General features: G+C 40.1%; 2 protein-coding genes across 3 annotated transcripts in view; both read right to left on the bottom strand.

The window, feature by feature from the left end:
* Nucleotides 1-376: 376 nt before the first annotated feature.
* smyd2a (SET and MYND domain containing 2a) lies at nt 377-11113 on the bottom strand. Its single transcript, XM_046033146.1, has 12 exons — nt 10842-11113; nt 9581-9644; nt 8761-8871; nt 7511-7571; nt 5887-6014; nt 5162-5229; nt 4812-4914; nt 4549-4659; nt 3920-4040; nt 3589-3763; nt 3015-3123; nt 377-2726 (listed from the first exon to the last, which is right to left on the bottom strand). The coding sequence occupies exons 1-12, from the start codon at nt 11012-11014 to the stop codon at nt 2643-2645; spliced, it is 1308 nt and encodes a 435-aa protein (XP_045889102.1). The 5' UTR covers nt 11015-11113; the 3' UTR covers nt 377-2642.
* Nucleotides 11114-13058: 1945 nt separating this feature from the next.
* Nucleotides 13059-21164, bottom strand: part of galnt2 (UDP-N-acetyl-alpha-D-galactosamine:polypeptide N-acetylgalactosaminyltransferase 2) — a 60933-nt gene continuing 52827 nt past the window's right edge. The window contains exons 13-16 of one of the 2 annotated variants that reach the window (XM_046032339.1): nt 19806-19889; nt 19208-19361; nt 18005-18124; nt 13059-17880 (exon numbers count right to left, since the gene is read on the bottom strand). In XM_046032339.1, the coding sequence (XP_045888295.1) occupies nt 17725-17880; nt 18005-18124; nt 19208-19361; nt 19806-19889 (514 nt within the window). In that variant the 3' untranslated portion in view covers nt 13059-17724. The remainder of the gene's footprint in view (nt 17881-18004; nt 18125-19207; nt 19362-19805; nt 19890-21164) is intronic. The other variant, XM_046032340.1, reaches the window with a different exon arrangement.

Here is a 21164-nt window from a genome sequence, read left to right as displayed (position 1 = left end):
TCACTATTCTAACACTTAAAATAATTAAGTAGACTGTTGTTTTGCTGCTTGGTCTAGATATTAGGGCAGTTTTTCCTGAACTGAATCAAGGTTCTAAGGACAAAAGGGGTCTATACTGCACAGATTGTAAAGCCCCTTAAAGCAAACTGTAATTGTGATATCGGGTGTTATAAATAAAATTGATTAATTGACTGAAAGAAATTGCAGGTTTAGTAAATTTACTGCAAAATATCTAAAAACTGTCTTCAATAATCAAGTTTTTTCCCCTCTCATGTCTTTCAGATCCTGTGTTGTGCTACATGACTGTTGTACATTAATGATGTGTGTGAGAATAAATAAAAGGTTAAATAAAATAAGTATACTATAACAAAACAAGCGCCATACTGTCATTTATTGAGTTCCACTGACATGGTAAATAAAGGATCAAAGGCTCAGACTTTAGTTATGCATTCCAACAGAACAACATTCATGCCTGACAAAATAAGAGTTCACTACAGAAACAGTAGAAAAAAAGAAATCATCTGGGTGGCCTTTCATCTGGTTTTACACATGCAGCATGAGTATGAATTTTACTCTTTAACCCTTGGGCCGCAGGTTTTATCTTTCATGACATCACAGAAAAAAAAGAAACAAATCTCATGCATGTTCTTCGAGTCCAGCCGTAAATTAAACGAAGTGCTCAAATCTAGCCAACAGAGGGTTACGATGTTTTTTAGCTTGTGCAAACAAGCCTACAAACCTTTTTCCTCATTGTCTTATTCCTTTGTAAAAAACATACACACATGGAACGGAGTTGCTGATTGGTGCTTTTGGATTATCTATGCAAAGATGTAAGGCAGGCAGCTTCTCAATAAAGTTTTGAGTCATCTATGCAGGAGTTGCTACAAATATGACCACAGGCATCTCATAACAATGGGCTATTTCTAACCCTCAGTTACCCACATTCATGCGGTGCATAAAACTGCATCCACAGTAAACCAGAGGGAGAAGCTACAGGCATTAAGAAGAATAAAGGAATTACAACTGTGACTTCAGTTCCTCTGGTGGTGCACAGTGTGAAGACTGCAGGCAGGAGAAACTGACAAAACACAATGTGCTTAGAGGTTTGCCTATTATGAGTTTGAGAAACCATTCCTGCTGATGCTTCCTTAAAATGTTGCCATGTTAGTACAACTTGTTGTATATCATGGTTTAATCATCTCGGTCTATTTAGCTTACGAGTGCAACAATGAACTCCACTCTGTGGCAGAGATAAAGGGAGAAGTATTTCCATTTTTAAGAAGCATTTCATTCATTCTGGTTGACTATAAAATGAAGTGTGTTTGGTGAGGGTGATTTCTGCCCTCATTCTCACTTTTATGTAAAAGGTATATCCTATCAAGTTATACTGTAAGTTAATAATCTGCCCACAGCTGCTGAGGTGATTACCTTCCCAGGGTAATGACACTGATTCATGATGCTTCTGAGAAAATAATAAAAAGGTAAAATAATGTATCTTTTGACAAAAGGTAATAAAAGCTACAGTGTTGCGCCTTTTGTTTTCCTGAGAGCAAAGAGGCTCTGATCTAGGATCATTGGTTAGGTGATAGTACCAGTGTCTTCACTCTGACTTAAAAGGCAAACTGGTCTCAGATCAGCACCCCTGTTTAAGGATGAACTGAATAGAGAATTATAGCTGATTCCTTGTCAGTTAAACCTGTAGCCCCTTTGGTCAACAAGCCTCATGAAGAAAAAACTATAACTATAAAACATGCAACACTTTTTCTGGTTCTTTACAACCAAAACATCCTGTAAGACAAGCCAATCAAACACTGGTAATTCAGTCAGAATAGTTATTTGCATTTTCTTCTCTGTTGCTACAGAGTACCTGATGCATGGTCAGACACCCCCCCCCCCTTACAGTTTTCACAAGAAACAACGAAGCCAGAATCTCTGGTGCTGAATAACTGATAGAATTAAAATGCCTTGGCTGTGAATAAGTAGTAATGCCCTTCATAACAACTACTCACCAGTTTGTACAGAAGTCCAAATCATTGCTCTGGAGCACAGCTGTGCAGCTAAAAGCGCTGCCAAAGACAAACAACGATGAAACAGTCTGTTGATGAGTCTACAGTCCAAAGATTTCAGACTCACAAGGAAAGAAAAAAATAGGCAAAAATTTCACATCAGAAAATGGATGTTACGCATCTATCACTTCGTTTCTTCAGAGAGGCTTTAAGGGCAGAATTAAAGTTTTTTTCCACTGACGTGATCCTTTTTTGAATTACAGTACGAGTGTTGAATGAGCTTCAGCACACAGAAAACATGTGGAAATGAAGTTGAAGGTTAGAACTGTGAGTATTTCAAAAACATTTTCACTCCAAATATTTTAAACCCTAATTTGTCTACTTTTAACTCCAGTTCGGGAAGTGGGCAGCTGCAGATACAAAACGCAGTCATTCTCAACAACAATATGTTGACAGTACACATGGAAAAACACCTGCCAGGAGAGGCATGAAAAACAGTTGGGGACAGAAAACGGAGAGGTATAGGATGCATGGCATGCTGCTGTGATGTGCATTTTTGTTGTTGTTGCTTGAAGAGAGCTTTGCCAATCCAGTGCCTCCCTTTTTAATCTTTTTGCTCCTCCTGCTGCACCTTATTTACTTCTGCTCCTCAATTTCTCGTTTGACTTCAGCTACATAATGGTGATCTTTCCCATGGGCTACCTCCATGATGGCAACTGCCTGAAGACAGAAAAAAGTGCATTTTAAAATCAGTTAAAGGCACATTGCAAATTTATTTTTTGGCAATTCATGTCTATCATGTTGTTGTGGATCCATGCATGAACACTCACCTCATATCTCTAAAATTATTTTCTGTTTACTAGTTATTCTGACTGCAGTTGCCTTTTCCATCTTACTTTTCTTCTGCTACATTTCTGTTCATACTCTTCCCTCTCTTTGGAGCCCGCAGTATTTTCTACCCTCACTTTGCCACGTATTAATATACCCCCTGACAAGATGTAAATGTACCTTCTTCAAAGCCTTGACTCCTTGTGTCTTCTTCTCCAGCCCCAAATACAGACGTCCCAGTTTCAGATACATAGACGCCACATTTAGAGAGTATGCCGGGTAGTGAACACTGTAGAGAGAATATAATTTATACATCAAGCAAACAGTGAATGCGGGTGGGAATGAGATATATTCTATAATTAATGTTACATTTGTTGGTTGGTTTTGTTGTAGAAATGTATCAAGCTTGAGTGAACTAAAGGAACACAATAGAATCAATCTCTCTCTATCTCTCTCTCTGGATGGAGAACACCTCATGGGAAAATACTGTATTTTATAAAGTATGAAGTCAATAAAACATTCTGAGCTGCAAAGCATAGTTAAAATAAATTATTAAAGACTAAAGTAGGAATAAAAGCCATGATTCTTACAAGGACTTTGTTGGAAACTCATAGGTCTGAAGAAAATCTCATTATAAAACTCAGGTGGATGGAGGGTGCCACACATCAAAACACTCTAGAGGGCTCTGTAACATGCCTCTATACAAGAGATTGATTTCTCTTACAAGGATCAATTGTAAGTGCAGATGCCTTACCTATATGGCTGAATGATCTTCTCTCCGTAGCTCATTGCTCCGTCCCAGTCCTGCATGTAGAGACAGACACCCATGGCCTGATACATCATGTGCAGCATGTAGACGTTGGTGTCTGCAAATATAGCTCCCATCTTCTCCTGGCTGAGCTCACACATCTCCAGCAGCTCACTGGGGGGTGCCAGAGAGTCAAGGAATAATGGCACAAACAACATAGATACAGAAGAGTAGACTGGGAAGTGAAAGGTTGTCCTGGATGAAGAAAGATGACAAACTGACTGACTGAGAGGGAAAGGACTTTAGAGAAAATGGAAACCAGGGAGGAAGAGGATATTCTTGTAGTGTTTTGCTCTCCTGAACTCCTCGATGACATTCTTGGCGTAACGGACCATGGATCTGACTTCCTCCGGCTCTGGGGGAGAACTCAGCTTCCTGAGCTCCATTTTTTCTTTGTCCTAGAAAGAGATGGAAAGAAATAATGTAGGAGATGATGTACCATAACAAGCCTTTTAACTGAAACACTTGCTGCATCCTAATTTCATACTGGTGTGCACACTAATTCTGATCAGTATGTAGTGTGTTCACATTGGAAAAGTGGCAATCTTAAAAGTACTCAATACGTCACCACATCTGCTTGATTTTCTTTTTTTGATGATGTTGACGGAGCTATGTCAAACGTCCTGTATGTAAAAATGTACTGTAATGTATAATCATCTGTCATATCAAACACACAGGGACATTTTCAGGAAGGTCTTGATAAAATGGATTGCAGAATATAAACTGCATTTATACTCTCATGATCCTGTACTCCAACAGATGCCAGAGAGTGATGCAGAGGAGACTCTTAAGGTATATTCCTCACATCAACAAAGCAAAAAGGTTTCGCCACACCTACGTTCTATACATTTCAAATCTCAAACTTTATGAGGGTGTATGTGCTTCAGAGAGACAAGTGAACAGTACCTTAGACTTGGAGGTGCACTCAGTACACTGGCATGTGAAGAAGTAGGAATCTAACAACCTCTCTTTCCTGTCCTCTGTTGGATAGAGCAGGTCTATGTAACTGTTAAAGATCTACAGAGAGAGGGAGATGAAAGATTTAAATATGCAGCTTTGCATCATAAAGGCTGCATTAGGCATCTGTTTCTTCATAACTAAGTAAAAAAAACAAAATTAGTGTCACTGGGAAGCATCTTTGTTGCTAGATGAGTCCAGTGTTTACGTACCTCGTCTCCAGGGTTAATCTCCTGAACAGCTCTGACCTCAGCCACTGTGCCTTTATAGGTCACTATGACATTAGGACTACAGCTGTGATTCATCAGTGCTACACTAGAAGGAAGAAAGAAAGGTGCAGAAACACACAAGTTTAAAGAAGAATTGTGAAATCAGACATTTGATCAAAGTGAAACATTTAGAAGCATTATGATGGGTTATGTATGTTAAACTGAGTATATAAAAAAGGGAATCAGGGAAAATAAAAAACTTATTTGATTTGTAACATGTTACATGTCCTCTTCAATTCTGTAATATACTAATGAATGGATGAACTGTTGGAGGAGGAGGATGGACTACTTACTCAGGAAAAACAGCTGAACCCAGATGGGAGAGCTCTTCATCCTCTATAGTAAAACCATTACAGTTCACCTGGAGACATAAGTGGCAGGTCAGGAAACAAAGAAGGCAAGACACAAACAAACAGGTGGAGACAGAACAGCAGAGTGAGTAACACTTTCAGGACCCTCTACTCTCCAGTACGGTAATACCTCCTCCACAGAGGAGTGGAGATTAAATGTTGCTGTGATATAAGAAGCCAAAGAGTCTGTTGGTGCAGCATGGAGAGAAAGGAGACAGCAGCACTGACAGATCAGAGAGCTAAACGCTGTAGAGTTAAACAGACAGGTGAGAACCTCAACATGTGCTCCGGCGTGTAACAAGGGCAGGACAACTGGGGCTGATGTGAGAGAAGAGAAAGAAAAAGCTTGTATGAGTAGTGTGCACATGTAAACGTACTGTTTTTGCACACCGTGCGTCTAAATGTTTTCTGTGTGTATGTTGCAACCCAGCATGCCCTTTCACAACCACACCCGTCTGTGTGTCAGCCAAAACCTGATATTCTCCTAACCAACCACATGACAGTAACACAACACACCCAAGATCCAGGATCCTACTAGGAACAGAGGGTTTTAAATTAGTGGATTTGTAGCAACAGCCAACACAATACAGAGTGACTCTAAAAGGTACAACCAAAGATACCTCCTATAATCCAAAGAAACATCTGGGCGTAGTGTTATCCAATGTTACCTGTGCAAAGAGCTCAGTGAGAGCCTGATCGTCGGGGAGGTCACTGATGTGTCTGGAGTAGAAGTGGTGCAGCGCTGCTATGTCTGCCTGGTTCATCTCCTCTTTCTCGCTGTCCATCTTATCTAAATCTGGAAAAGGGGCAATAAAAGACATACAGAACAACAGGAGAGACAAAACAGAACAACAAAGAAAGAACAGACACAAAAGGGACATGGAGAGAAAGTCAATAACATAAACCAGACCATCATAAAGAGACCACTTTGTACCTAGAACGTTTGTGTGTTCATTGGCTCATGTGCTTTTCTGTATGAGATTGAACCCCCTGCACTTTGTAAACAAGACATGTCATAATCTAAGATGCAGACAACTCCGAGCGATTTGGGCTTCCGAGGAAATAAGACATTGATTTTAATCAATCCATGGCCACAGGAAGGACTCTTATTACCACTAGTGAGGCACAATATGTTCTGAGCTGCACTTTGGTATTGTGAGGTGAAATGAACCTTATTTGGCAACCAGCTAGAACTGAGACTCTAGTTAACGGAGATTATTAAAAGGAATATGCAAAAATGACATTAAATATGCATTCTCCTTTAGAAAATGAGAAGGTAACCAGGACGGGAGAAAAACCCTACAGTACATAAACTTGCACTGGCACAGAGGGATGCATCTACCATATCTGAATATCAACATCACTGGTAATAGAGATTGAAAAGGTAATAGATAAAAAAAGGTTGGTGATAAAGATAAAATATAAGATTGATTATGCATCCAAAATTATATCTGTACGTTCTGTTTTTTTTAAATCTGTTACCGCGATCATAATAATCTATCACATGGCTCCTTGGTAGATCCACTCGGTATCGTGTAGGAAGTGCTGTTGCTGTAGGCCATGTGTCATTGTCAGTCACCCAAACTCACACAGAGACTGTCTGGTTGTAACAGGCAGCTGCTGGCCACTGATTTGCTTTGTGTGCATGAGAGACAGGTGTGAAGGTTAATTCTGTGACAATCCTCTGATGACACTCCTGAGCCTGCAGCAACATCTCAGACTAAACGAGATCACCCAACGGAGCAGAGAAAACAGTTTGTGGGCGCTTAGTCTTTATTTTTGTGTGTTTGGACAAATAAACTCTTATCATATCACAGCGTGTGATTCAGATTATTGGGAGTAGCTGCGTTTTCAGGACTACATTGCCTGAATAACACAGTTGAGTAAACCTTCATGTAAAAAGCGCCACAGAAAGAAAACAGAAAATGAAGTTATGGGCTGACATAAGGTATAAGGAGTACATGTGTTAGTACTGAAGAGCTTCTCAGTACGCATTCCCCCAGAGAATAGGGTTGGGTACCTTGCTCAAGGGCACAGTGGCAGTAGTTTTAAAAGGAGGGGAGAGAACATGAAATTACAGCACCCAGACGCTTGGGATTTAAGTCCCAGTGCTCTGCAGACTTGAGTGAATAAAATAGACAGAACCAGCACTGGAGGCTAGAGCAGAGGATATTAATAGTCACACTGCAGAGACACCAAAAGAGCTCTCACACACTGCACCATGTAACTAAAAGTGCACCCAAATGTAACTAAACATACACGCTCATGTATTTCATACACACATCTACTTACGGGATTCAAATTCTTTGAGTAGTAGCAGCCTTTCTGAAGGGGTGCGCTCTGTTGTGACTCTCTGTGAAATGAGACAGTTGAGAAAATTAAGGCTATAATCAAAAAGGCAAAATCCAATATGTAGCAAATTGTTTTGTTACAGACTTTCTGGCCAATTACAAGTCAATAAGACACTAACAATATGGCAGCTGTTAAGCAACAACTGACAGCAGCACTGGCTTCAGGAACCAACATTAGTGTTCAATGGGACCAACACTTTAATTTAAGCACTTAAAGCACAACAAGGTTGATACTGTAGTATACATCGCTTCAATTAAACTGGTTTTGTTAGATGGCTTATGATGCCAGTCTGAACAAGTCACCATTCTGAACTGCAGTAAATGAATAGCAAAGAAACCACACTACTATGAAGCTCATGCAAAGGTAAACAAATTAAATAGAGATGCAATACATTTCATATCAGAATATGGCTAGTTCATAGCTCATAAAAGTGACTTATTTGACTCTTTATCTTCTTCAACGTTTGTTTAATAAAGGCTTTAAATGTTGAGCCGACTTTCCAGTCACATTCTCACACAGCTCATTTCAGCCATCAGCTTTCAAACTCAGGCTGGTCATTTTGTGTTCTCCTTGCACTAGTGATGGCAGAAAAATCACACGCGTTAACTAATAATATTACTGATGCTCCAGTAGTGCCAGTGAGACGGCCACTGAAACAAGCATAAAGCATATGTGATACCTGGCTCCTGGAACTAGCACACCTGAATGAAATGCAACAATTGTTCATGCTATTAATTATACCAGTGTTTGACAGGTAAGAATGTCTGCAGTATATCACGTGGTCTATAGTGGATAATTAAAATTTAAACTGTATAATTGTTTTTATTTAGTTTTAGATCTTAGATTTCAATCCTTGTTAGTTTTACATAAGTTAACAAATTTACAGTTGCTTTTGCTTTTGCCTATCTAAGTTTTCAGCGTCATAAGCGTTGCCTCAGTGAGATTAAAAGTTCAAAGTGTGCTTTCCAACATTTTTAGGCATTTCAAGTCTTGTGCACAGTATTGATTATTAACTGGAGAAGGATGGTGTATCATGTCTTTACTTGAAATTTTTTTTTTTTTTTATTCCAATATTCTGTAATATTACCTCATATCCATCTCTTTGCTGTTTATGTTCCTGCATATGTCATGTTATTGCCAATAAAAAAAAGATCTTAAAACTTTTCTTCTCCTCCTTGTTATTACTTTACCTGTTTCACAATGAGTCTAGCCACAAGTCTGACAGTCTCTGAAGGACACCAGTTTTCTCCATAGGCACACATAGCTACACACTCCAGTTTATGCATGGGCCAATCACCTCTCTGTGTACACACACAGACAAAGACAGCGACATTATTACAGCAAGCAATCCTATTCAGCTGCACAATACAGGAAAAGACAGGGTCAAAACACAAACCGAGACAACGGCAAAAAACAACAGTGAGTAACCAAAAAAATATATATATTTAAAACAGTGATAAATAATTTTATCATAAAATTCTTTATTAGCCAAAGCACTTGTACCCGTCTCTCACGCTTTCTCACATACACATAAGAAAACTCCTCCTGCAGCACGCTGAGTATGTTTTGTGTCACAAAACTAAAACTAGGCACAAGCAGGACAGACTGAATCATCAAAACACCACAACAGTGTGTGCGAGTACTCTCTCTGTCTCTAGCTGGAGCCCTGCTGTGGTTCTCAATGTGCGGTCCACGGTCCCAAGGTAGGTCACAAGAACAATAAAATAAAAGTTCCTTTAATTCACTCAGGTGGTACCGCTGAAGCAAAATGCTCCTCTTGCAGTGCAACATGTATAGATACACTCAAAGGGTTTGAATTAGAATATAAAATTGTGACTTATTTCTTAATATCTGTCAAAATAATGTTTTTTCATGTTGTTTAGCCCTAGTTCACATTTGCTGTGCCTATTCTCATCAGCTTTGTCCGTCTATTTAAAAACAGATCGCAGGAATATTACCAAAACAAATATGACATTTGTTGCACCACATTTTAAAATTAAAATCTCTTACCTGACAGTCAACATTGCAGTAGTAAGCCTGCTTACATTTGCCACACTTGAAAAGGTCTTCTCTCCTGCAATGACATGAACACACAACACGTTACTCCACTACAGCTGTGAGAAGTGGGACCAGTGTGACATTTATGAGGAGAGTGGGTGGACGTGATATTAAATTAAATACATTTACTAATATATCTCTTATCCCACAACATTTAGATATGTTGTATTCTCTGATTAACAGTGAGTCACAGTCTTTCAGGTCTTTTCAGTTATGTGTTTTAAAAAAAAAAATGGGATGCTCCCACAACAACAGATGCTATTTTGCTGCCAAAACTGTAATCACAAATTATTTATCTATTCATTCACACACACTCATAAAGTTGGTGTGTTTGACTTGTACACATGCACCCATGGCCTTCTCATCTCTTGGCTCCTCCTCTCTTGGGACACATGGACAACTATATTTAGTACCCTAACCTTTTACTGCTCTACAAACCTTAAAGGCTGCCTGGGTAGGACACACGTGTGTGTGAGAGGGAGTTAATTTATAAAGAGCGTCATAGTGCATCAGCAAGACAAGTAGACAAGCTAGAAGGTTACATCTGAATGGAGCAGTGTACTGCAGTTTAACCTTCCTTTATGTTTTTGACCAATCCACATCCTAACCTGTTACTGGTGCAAGCATGGGCTTTAAACTACCAGCACATTACTCAAAAGCATGCTATAATGCTCTTCTAAAAACTTTAAACCTGAAACTAATAAAAGACACACTGATATCGTAAAGACTGCAGGTTTTCCTTCTACAGTTTTGTATGTTAAGTGCACACAAGTAGGTGTATGATTAAGTCCTCCCTTAACTGAGTATACTACCAGTAAGTATGAGTAGCCTATTTAAGACAATATGCTGACATATTAATAGCCTCATTAAGACTATAGGACAGCAGGCTTTTAACATTTTGGCTTTAAAAACCACCACTATATGGCTTGTTGTACATTAACATTCATTTTAGACTCTGCACTGCTACAAACAAATGCTGCAGTGTCAGTCAGGTGAGCTGCCTCAGCGCACTGACCCATTTAAGTCTGCACCAGTTAGGTAGGTGTCCAAGCTAACCTAGCTAGGTGATGAGGTTAGCTGGCGTTGAACTGGACACCCTGCTCGCTTCGCTCTGTTTTACCCTAGGCTGAAAGTAAGTGAGAAAAACAGCCTGGAGATAAGAGTCAGAAAGGTGTGTTTCCCCCCCATCTGTTTCTGAGAGGTAAGATATTACCTGGTGAAGCAGTGCTCACAGTGCGCTCCCCTCTCATTCACTGTCAACACGTAGCAGTAGGCAGGACAGGCGAACACCAGCTCCCCCACCGCGAAGTGCCTCACCGCCCGCAGGCCTCTGCCGCTGCCCGGGCTCAGGAACCGCTCCGTGCCCTCTATGCCTTCGTTCTTCATGGCTTGTTCCGTTTAGTCAGATACTGCCGACCACCACCTGTATCTGCTGAGGGCTCTAATCAGCTTCTGGCTGAGCCCCTTCTTCCTCTCCGATCCTCTGAGTGTGTCCGGTGTGGCTCTCGTCGCCCCCTGCTGGAGAGGCGACGACACAGACGCGCAGCCACAGTTTATTTACAGTACGGTAAGTAGTGCACTCAAGTACAATTTCTCCCTCTGAGATGTGGTGGAGTAGAAAATACTCTAAATATACTAATAAAGTACAAATACCTGGTAGCTGTCTGCCCTGCTATAAAAAGAAATCATACCTGCCTGCCTACATCAGAATCCCTTTTATTGGCCACTTATGTGTTCACAAGGAATTTGATTCATGATTTAAGTTGGTCTCAACGTACAAACACAGAATAGGCATCATTAACAGGACAACACTCACAAAAAAAATAGACCAATATACATATAAAAACAAACAAAACAATAACATTTTAAGACAGTAAGATAGGATAAAGGATGCTGGGAATAGAAATATTTGTTAAGTATTTTTATGTAGGCTACATGAGGTAAGTGAATGATGTATTCAGTATAGCCACTACAATATGAACAGCAAGCATGCTGTTAGATGTAATTTTGAGGGATAATATTTATGTTTTAAAAAAGAAACTTTCATTTCAACAATGAATAACAAATACTAAATAGTTTACAGGTAAAGTAGATCTCTTCTGTGGTGTATTTTTTTAACTGCCCGCGCTGATCGTCTGTCATTGTTTTGTATAAATTATAAAAAATGTATTGCACTGCATAGGACCTAGCCTACTTTCCATGATGCTGAGGTCAAGTGAGCAGCCGTCATTCCCACCTCCAGGTCAAACCATAGACTGTAAAAGAAGGTCAAACTAGCTGAATTCACACTTATGACCTGTATGGTTAATGCATTAAAAGGGCCGAGCTGACAGGCAGGTTTAGCGACTTTATTCACTTTGTATTGTAGTATTTTTGCACGAAAAGAGAGGCTGTGAAATCTTCATTGTACATTCAATATATATATTTATGAAATTGCATCTAACTTTGGTTTGATACTGAACTGACATTATTTCTTAAGTGATTAATGTTACTCTCAAAATGCATTTAACTGCATTGATTTATACTGTTGTCTCCAAATTGCATTTTATTGTTGTTTTAATGGCTAATTTAAGATTTGGCCAAAGGACAACAGTGAGCGACACTGGTACATTTACAGTGACGATCAATATCAAAGTCTTCTATAAAACGTCTCTGTCAATATGCATTGTCCATGAAACAAATTAATAAAATAAACTCATTATATATCAATGTCTGATGTATGACTGAAATAACTCGTATCCACAATGCCTCTTGCACCATTTGTAACTCTGTAGACCGTTTACAGCAAAAAAGGACCTTTAAATAAAAAATAATATATAAAAAAGTTGATTCTAATAAGACCTCTGAGCATTACACAGTTTCAAGAAAATAATTGGTCTTAATTATTATGTGTCAAGGTGCTCCTCAGTCTATCCAGATAACTGGCTAAATATTGAATTTCAAAGTATTAAGTTACCAGAATGATTACATACAGTGACAATACTTTTATCCTGGGGCTGTTTTCCATGGTTTTGGTGAGACTCCTTAGTTCTAATTAAGTGAGCCAACAGTCCAACATCAGTGTTCAACTCTAACACACTTACAACTGGCTCCCAAGTCTTATGGAAAACCTTCCCAGAAGAGTAGACACTGTTGGACATCTCCCTCCACAACCACTGGCAATAATATGAGTCCACATACTTCCGTACACTACCATATTGCTTTTTCCCCAGTAACCCATCTGATTGTTCTGAAATCTGAGGCTCTCTGGTCTGCATAAACTGAGATTAGTCATTACAGGATTTGTGGACAGTGTGCTACGGTGGTTAATAGGACCACAATATGTTGCCTTGTAATTAATTAAAACCTCAACCAGGAATTATATTCCAGTGTTGCCCAAAATACTGCCTCATAGCATACCACTGAAACCAACCAAGATACTCTGACACAGTTTAGTTTATATATATAAATGCATTTATTTAAGTTAATCATTTCTCCTCATTCAAAGTTGAATTTCTGCAGTATCTATAAAACAGGGAACAGTTAGAAGCGCTGTACAGTCCAACAACAAAACTAGGAGCCACGGCTGAGTACGCTGTATATATATGTACATACTGTACTCACACTGATGTAGGTATATACAAAAATATACACTTGTACATGTGTGACCCCTCGTGCCATATATCACCACCCACTGTCATTCAATGGCGCCACATTCCTCTTAGAAAACACATTATTACCCCGTTAAGTTGTCCCCCGCTATTGATTACAGTTTCATCTTTTATCAGTCATTATTGGTTGATGAGAATTGTACAGTATAGTGTCTTGTGTGCATGTTAAGCCCCTTTTATGCCCTGACCCACACACACGGTTACTGTCACTCTTAGAAAACGATGGAGAAGCTTAAGCAGTCCTGAGCTGGATGTCTCAGCGGGGCTTTTCATATATCAGAGAGGGCTCTTCTGTTAATCCTAAGAGGGCATTTGAGGTGGTCTAAACGGGAAAGACTTCCCTCTTGTTAGGCCAAATCATGAAAAGCTGAGAGAACACAAAGCTCGACCTTTACACCTCCTCCTCTCTTGTTAAATTCCACCAAATAAACCAGCTGACTGTTTCTCTCAAAAACACAGTGAGCATGAACAAAGTCCCGCTGGCTCAGTGGGGAAGACGCTCTTGTTTGCTGACTGGTGTTCAGTTATACAACCCCTTTTAATGCTAATAAAGATTCCTGTCTGCAAGCTGACAACAGTCTTCCTCTCTTTGCAGACACATTTTGAAACATCAAATAAGGAAATTGCCAAATTTGTACCCTGTGTCCATTATAAAACTGACACAGATCAGCAGCTGAGAGCCGTCGTCCCCCCGGGCATCTCCTACAGGTCGAGACTTGGAAGAACAATGATATACACTACATATACTGTAGACAAATCTGCATCCAACACTGACCAACTTCTCTGCGACTCATTCTGGATTTCTAGACTTTTACCTCTCCTCGTTCTTCCTCATACATAGAAAACAGGAAGGAACTTTGGCACATTGTGCTAAAGACGTAAACATTTAATCATCCAATCAAACAGAGGCGCTGGACTACTTAATTATTACAGTCATTTCTTCTGTGTATAACATAAAAATAATAAAAAATAAAATAAAAATCTTTTCATTTTCACAAGAATAAGACTAGTTTAAAAGGAAAAGGCTTTAAACGACATATCTGACAGAATTGCCATGGTCACCCAGGTGTGTGTTTGGTTCTCATCATATTTTAGTTCGGCTGAATCAACAGTTCACAAAAAAAGGACAAAGAAAATGTGATTAAGAAAAAAGTCTGAAACTCTCCAGTGGTGCATCATGCATCAGATGTTTACAACCTTGAGTCCCTTTCTTTTCTTTTCTTGTTCTCTACCCGGTATACACAAGAGGTTTGACAATAGAGGGCGCTATACACCACCAAAACAATCATGATGTTACCCTCACTACCCCTGACAAAGGGCCAGATACTTCGAACATTAAGACAGCCTAGTTTGAGGTTCTCATCTATCCCACAGTGAGCAACATTAAAGCATCAAGACCTGATGACAAATGTTAATACTTGAGAATCGCTGCCGCACAGTCTGATCTCTGTTCAGATATTTACTACCTGACACACTCTTATCATACATATGAAGGAGATGTAAAGGAAGAATTAATTCATCTACTGGCACCCAAACTTTGACCTGCAGCATTGCTGAAAAGCATGATGTGTCCCGTACACTGTTTTTCAGATATTGTTTATCATGATATGATAAACGTCACTTTATTATCCTTTTGCAGCCACCACCTGTTAGCTTTAGAGAAAAATCCAGTTTGGATGTACATGAAAAAAGAAAATCAATTCACAATTTAAACTCCAGTCAGCTCTTCTGTATTACAATTATTGATTTGCAACAATCTTAAGAAATTAAGACACAAATGAAATCTTTTTTGTAGTTTCCAAACAGAATGGAGAACAAAACCCTTTTCCAGAACTGATCAGTAAACCCACTTTCTGACTAACCTGAAACAAACTGATACCTTAAATCAGATTTAGGCCTTTGAGTCTGGTCACCATGGCAACACAAAACCTTCCTCACATCTGGCCTCTCAGCACAATGCAGCAACCTATCAAGTCACAGGATAGGCTTTTCAACCAACTGACCTTCTCCACTCACTCTGCTTACAGTTGGATGTATGTTTAAGACAAGGCAAACAGAAGGTACAAGGAACAAAATGGCAGAAAACAAACAAAGTGATGGGACAGACGGTGGAAAAGTGCCACGCAGCAAACATGACCAGCTGTCTTTGTCAGTTTCTGTAACCAAGTAAAAACAAAACAAAATCTAAGAATGTACAAGTAAGGATGTGAATGTGTGAGGGAGAGAAACGGAGAGGATATTTGACATTAAAGAACACTTGTGGCTGCAGCTTCTTTCTGGAATAAATTAGGAAGTAGGAGATGTAAATTTTATAGGCCATTTCTGTTGTACAGTATATCTGCTCAAAGATGTTTGTATTTATTTAAGTTGCCTTGAAGCTGCCAAGTGATGAGTCGCACCAAATTTAATCAAAACCAATTTCCTCAAACTGCATCATCATTACTCATCAATGACTAACAGTACAGAGGATCATAGCAGTTAAGATGAACCCATGTTGGCGCCCATGTGTACTGTAAATGGTATCAGTAACACTTATCAGGTAACAAAAAACTAAGAAGTGGCACAATGCTGTTTGGTGACAGTAAAATGTTGTTTCACAGAACAAAGTAGCTCTCCAAAATAAAACAAGTGTTCTCATTTGCATTTTGTATCAGCAAAAACTGAGCAGGCCTGTGTGTGCAATCACAAAAATCTGCTCACCTTTAGCAGAAACCAAGTGAGGGCAAACAGTAAAACCTTGTTTATTGCAGTTTCAAACTTCAGAGCAGATGGCTCATCTTACAGGCACAATGATGGAAAAACATGATGGAAAACACTACTGACTGAGTGTAACTGTGGGAGTGTGTTGGTGTTACATGCAGCTTTTCAGAGCACATGTGCATGCACATTTCATACAGTTTGACTATAGTCAGGACTTTGGACGACTTTTTTCATGACATCTGTTCTCAGGCTGGAATAAGCAAGGCTTTACTTTGTCAACAAAAGAGGGACCTTGGATGGCAGACGCAAAATGTTAGCCACAAGTGATGGGGTTTCCTTCTATTGCCGTGCAGGAGCAGGCAGGGGTACGTTGAAAATTTAGAAGCATCTCAATCATGTTTTCTGATCTGTGTCTCATCACGATATTATAAATGTCACCATTATTCTTTTGCAGCCAACACTTGTTGGCTCTAGAGAAAAAGGTGCAGCCATAAATCCAGTTTGGGTGTGATTATTTGACAGTAACCTTCCTACATTGTCAATATAGACACAGTCCACGAAAAGGATCTGTGTAGGAAAAGAAGGTGTATGAACTGAACCGCTGCATAGGGAGCAGTTGGAGAGCAGCGAGAGTATGTCAAGAAAACTCTTTTAAATTGTTCCTCTGGTATTCCTGAAACACAAAACATCCATTTAAAATTTGGTTCCGTTTTTTTTTTTTGACAAACGTAAATGAAAAATTACTAGTAAGACATTTTTTCGGTGTGTTGTTTCTTTAGACATAATGGTGTAGAAGTGAAGATGCTGTAGCAGCCAGTGCTACAGCCTGAAGACAAACAGTAAATCCTGAGGGTGGGCTTCGAGACACTTCCTGGTTTCAGGAACTGCACTTCCAGCCAAACCGGTGTCAGGCCCCATCCAAAGTAGAGGATGCTCCTCCATTAACCCTCTTCCCCTCCCCAAGACACAATCTGCAGGAAACTAAGCAGAACATTCTTCTCTCCACCTCGCCTCTTTTTTCTCTGTTGATCCTGTAAACCAATGAGAGTACACGAGAGGAAAAGCTCAAGGAATCGAGTCCATTTCCTCTACACCCAAACCTCCCCGAAAACCACAACCCGAAGCCTCCGTCTGCCATTACAGGCTTTAGCTCGGTGCGGTAAAACAAAGAGAAAGCAGCAGAGAGGAGCAAAAAACACCCAATTCTTTTGAGAACGGAAAACAAAACTTCTGCCAAACCCTCCGTGGAGAATTAACAGCAAGACATAAAAAATATTAATAGGAAAATAAAATAATTACAAAGTAAAAACAAGTTCTAGCTCACCAGCATTAAAGAAAGTAAAAGAACAAAAATAATTCACTCTTCATTTGCCTCTGGAACCATCAATGAAAAAACACTGAGGTATGTAGTTTGGATGGAAAGCCTCTTCATCGCTTTTATCCTCCCCATGATCGTCACTGTCACCTTCCACCCACCAGTCAGTTTCCTACTTACTCCATTAGGGTCTACAAGCCCCTCCCCCAGTGGGCGTGGCTCCTTGTTTTTTGGGAAGGGTGAGGTGGGGGAGAGGTGAATAGACCTGACTGGCGGCAGCTCTGAGGAGGAGGAGGCGGCGGCGTGAGAGGGATCCATTAATCCATCAAGTTTGTCTTTGTCCTCGAGTCTATTTCCATCTCTTTGTCTGGGTCTCAGAGTCTGTTGGTGTCTATCTAATTTCCAACTCTTTCCAGGGTCTGTAGCGCCCCCTATGATTGTAAATTCAGGGTGAACTTCCACTGCTGGTTAAGGCTCGGGCTACAGACCTCCACAGTGAGTCCGCCCATCCTGGCGCTGCGGCTGTCCAGACAGAGGTTGCTGCCCACGTGACGGAGCTTCGAGTTGGACTCAATCTGCTCCCATTTCTGGAGAGACACAACGATGTTATGACATAAACATGTAGTGTGAGGAAGAAACTTAACAAATGTACTTTGATATTTGTTCTCAGGTGAGCCGTTATTCCAGTCCAACCGAACTGAGTGTTTTCACCTGTCTGCTGTCATTCTCTCGACAGCCTTGTAGTTTGATGAGGGAACCAGCTGTTCGGTCCACCACAGTCAGACACAAGTCCATGTGTTTGACTGACTTGTCCTTGGTCAGGGCCCACTCCTTTAAAAATTGGATATATGTAAAAACATTAGTATGCAGTAACATACCCACACTTCTGCAAGCCCACATCCTGCGGGTTAGAGATGGTCAGAGCAAGTAATGATTCAAGTTATATTATATGGAGTATTGGCCAAGTTCACGTCCTGATCTGATGTTTTTTTATTTTATAACATATACAGCTACACAGTACATGCTGAAGTACTGCACATTAAAGTTCATAAAAACAATCCAGCAAGAAAGCTTTTGTTTCTTTCTATTTTTATGTCTATTTTGTTTTCACAAAGACGTTTTGAGTCCATACCTACTTATGATGAGATCAAGAGTGTTTGATTTGAGTGATTGATTGCTGTCTGGATGTAAGGGGAATTTCAGCAAATATAACAAAAATGTTTCTGAAATAAATTGCCTACTGTAGCTTTAACACACAATGGCAATAATAGATAATATAGGTGGGGTTGAGTTATTTTATTTCATTATCAGTGTAATGTTATAATCTACAGTACAGTATAACTGACATCCACAGGAAGAATTACTGACGTCCATCAAGACATGCATCCTCAAAATATGTTCCCTAAAGAGTTGTTGGCGTTTACATGTCTAATTTAACAGCGAGTTAGTTTGCCGAAACAGTGGTTAATTTCAAGCTAGATTTAAGGCCATAAATTTGGTTTTAAAATGAAAAGCTAGTCATGTGGCAAGTTTTCAATATTGTAAAATATTTGAGAAACTGCAGACACAAACACACACTGGTACAACCTTATGCATGCATACTCATCCTAACCCCAACCTAATTGAACCTTACACAAAGTCTTAACCCTCAAAAAGCAGTCTACCCGTGGGGACAGTACTTGGAATAGTCTTGTGAGGAACCGCAAGAGACATGCAATTGTCGATGGGCATTAACATCTCGGCACAACACCGGTGAATGGCAGGCGAGCAGAGCAGAGCAAGTTACTGCAGCCTTGCTAAAAGATTTCACGTTGTGTGACGTGACCTTCAGTAATCGAATCCTTTACCATACCCCGTGTACTCTCCACCACCAGCCACCCAGGTATCTTTAGAGCAAGAACTATGCAAGCTGACCTGTGTGCGTCGTCGTGATAATGCTACCTGGTTTCCCCCAGCGTTGTGACATTCGTAAATGCCCACCACCCCGTCAGCAAAATGGCCCAGGGTGTCCAGACAGTTTCCTCCCTGCTGCAACGCTCCAAACGCTATGTCCTGGTGATCTGGGACTCTGAACACACACAAACACAGTGTTGCTAAGTAGTATATTAAATGCATCACGCATGTTTTAGTACCATTTTCTTCTGACAAGTAGGACAATATAGCCTTTATGTTATTACAACTGAAATTATCTATTAATACATTTTTAATCTCCATAATTTAACAGATTGCAAATCTGACAAAATTTAATAATGTGCTTGAGTCATTAAAAGTAGTAAGGGTTAGTCATTAGGGTCTCCATGGACATTTGAGAGTCTTACACAAATATAACATATTAGTCTCAGCACACAGGAGATCAGTCATACTGCTACTCTTAGAAGTACTCGTAACACTCCATCTGCAATTCAGGCGAGAGGTTTTCTTACATGCAATCTAAGTCTTGTCACATAATATTATATATTGTGTCATACCCCTGTGCCCTATCATATTACATAAAATGCTCTCATTTTCTTACCGCAGCTCAGGGTAGACGTTCTCCAGGTACCATTTGAATGGCTTGCAGCTTAATCGCTTCTTCATCTCTAAACGACTCTGGATACTGACAGAGAGAAAGAGACCGTGAGAGACCAAGAGATTTAGAGGATTTATCATTTGTGGCTCTCAAAACATTTCCCGGCATTGACTGACTTGTAGCCCTCCTACTCTGCTAGTCTGTAAGGGCAGATAGTAGAGGCCTAGGGCAAATCTGAGGCAGCATCCTTGGGGGAAAATAACAACATAGGCTGGCAATGGAGGTAGATGCCAAGTGTGTTCCCACAGCCACACTGTATAAATGTCATAATACTAATTGTTAATGAGTAGTTATTGACTTTTTTTGTTTTCTTTTTTAAATCTCTATTCCTAAACAAGACTAAATGGTAAATGGACTGCATACAGTGAGGAAAATAAGTATTTGAACACCCTGCTATTTTGCAAGTTCTCCCACTTAGAAATCATGGTGGGGTCTGAAATTGTCATCGTAGGTGCATGTCCACTGTGAGAGACATAATCTAAAAAAGAAAAATCCAGAAATCACAATGTATGATTTTAAAACTATTTATTTGTATGATACAGCTGCAAATAAGTATTTGAACACCTGAGAAAATCAATGTTAATATTTGGTACAGTAGCCTTTGTTTGCAATTACAGAGGTCAAATGTTTCCTGTAGTTTTTCACCAGGTTTGCACACACTGCAGGAGGGATTTTGGCCCACTCCTCCACACAGATCTTCTCTAGATCAGTCAGGTTTCTGGGCTGTCGCTGAGAAACACGGAGTTTGAGCTCCCTCCAAAGATTCTCTATTGGGTTTAGGTCTGGAGACTGGCTAGGCCACGCCAGAACCTTGATAAGCTTCTTACAGAGCCACTCCTTGGTTATCCTGGCTGTGTGCTTCGGTTCATGTCATGTTGGAAGACCCGGCCTCGACCCATCTTCAATGCTCTAACTGAGGGAAGGAGGTTGTTCCCCAAAATCTCGCAATACATGGCCCCGGTCATCCTCTCCTTAATACAGTGCAGTCGCCCTGTCCCATGTGCAGAAAAACACCCCCAAAGCATGATGCTACCACCCCCATGCTTCACAGTAGGGATGGTGTTCTTGGGATGGTACTCATCATTCTTCTTCCTCCAAACACGGTTAGTGGAATTATGACCAAAAAGTTCTATTTTGGTCTCATCTGATCACATGACTTTCTCCCATGACTCCTCTGGATCATCTAAATGGTCATTGGCAAACTTAAGACGGGCCTTGACATGTGCTGGTTTAAGCAGGGGAACCTTCCGTGCCATGCGTGATTTCAAACCATGACGTCTTAGTGTATTACCAACAGTAACC

Source organism: Micropterus dolomieu, linkage group LG20, assembly GCF_021292245.1.
Source record: "Micropterus dolomieu isolate WLL.071019.BEF.003 ecotype Adirondacks linkage group LG20, ASM2129224v1, whole genome shotgun sequence".
In the NCBI taxonomy this organism is placed as follows: domain Eukaryota; kingdom Metazoa; phylum Chordata; class Actinopteri; order Centrarchiformes; family Centrarchidae; genus Micropterus; species Micropterus dolomieu.
The sequence above is the reverse complement of the archived record's forward strand: the minus strand, read 5'-3'. Positions and strand labels throughout refer to the sequence as shown.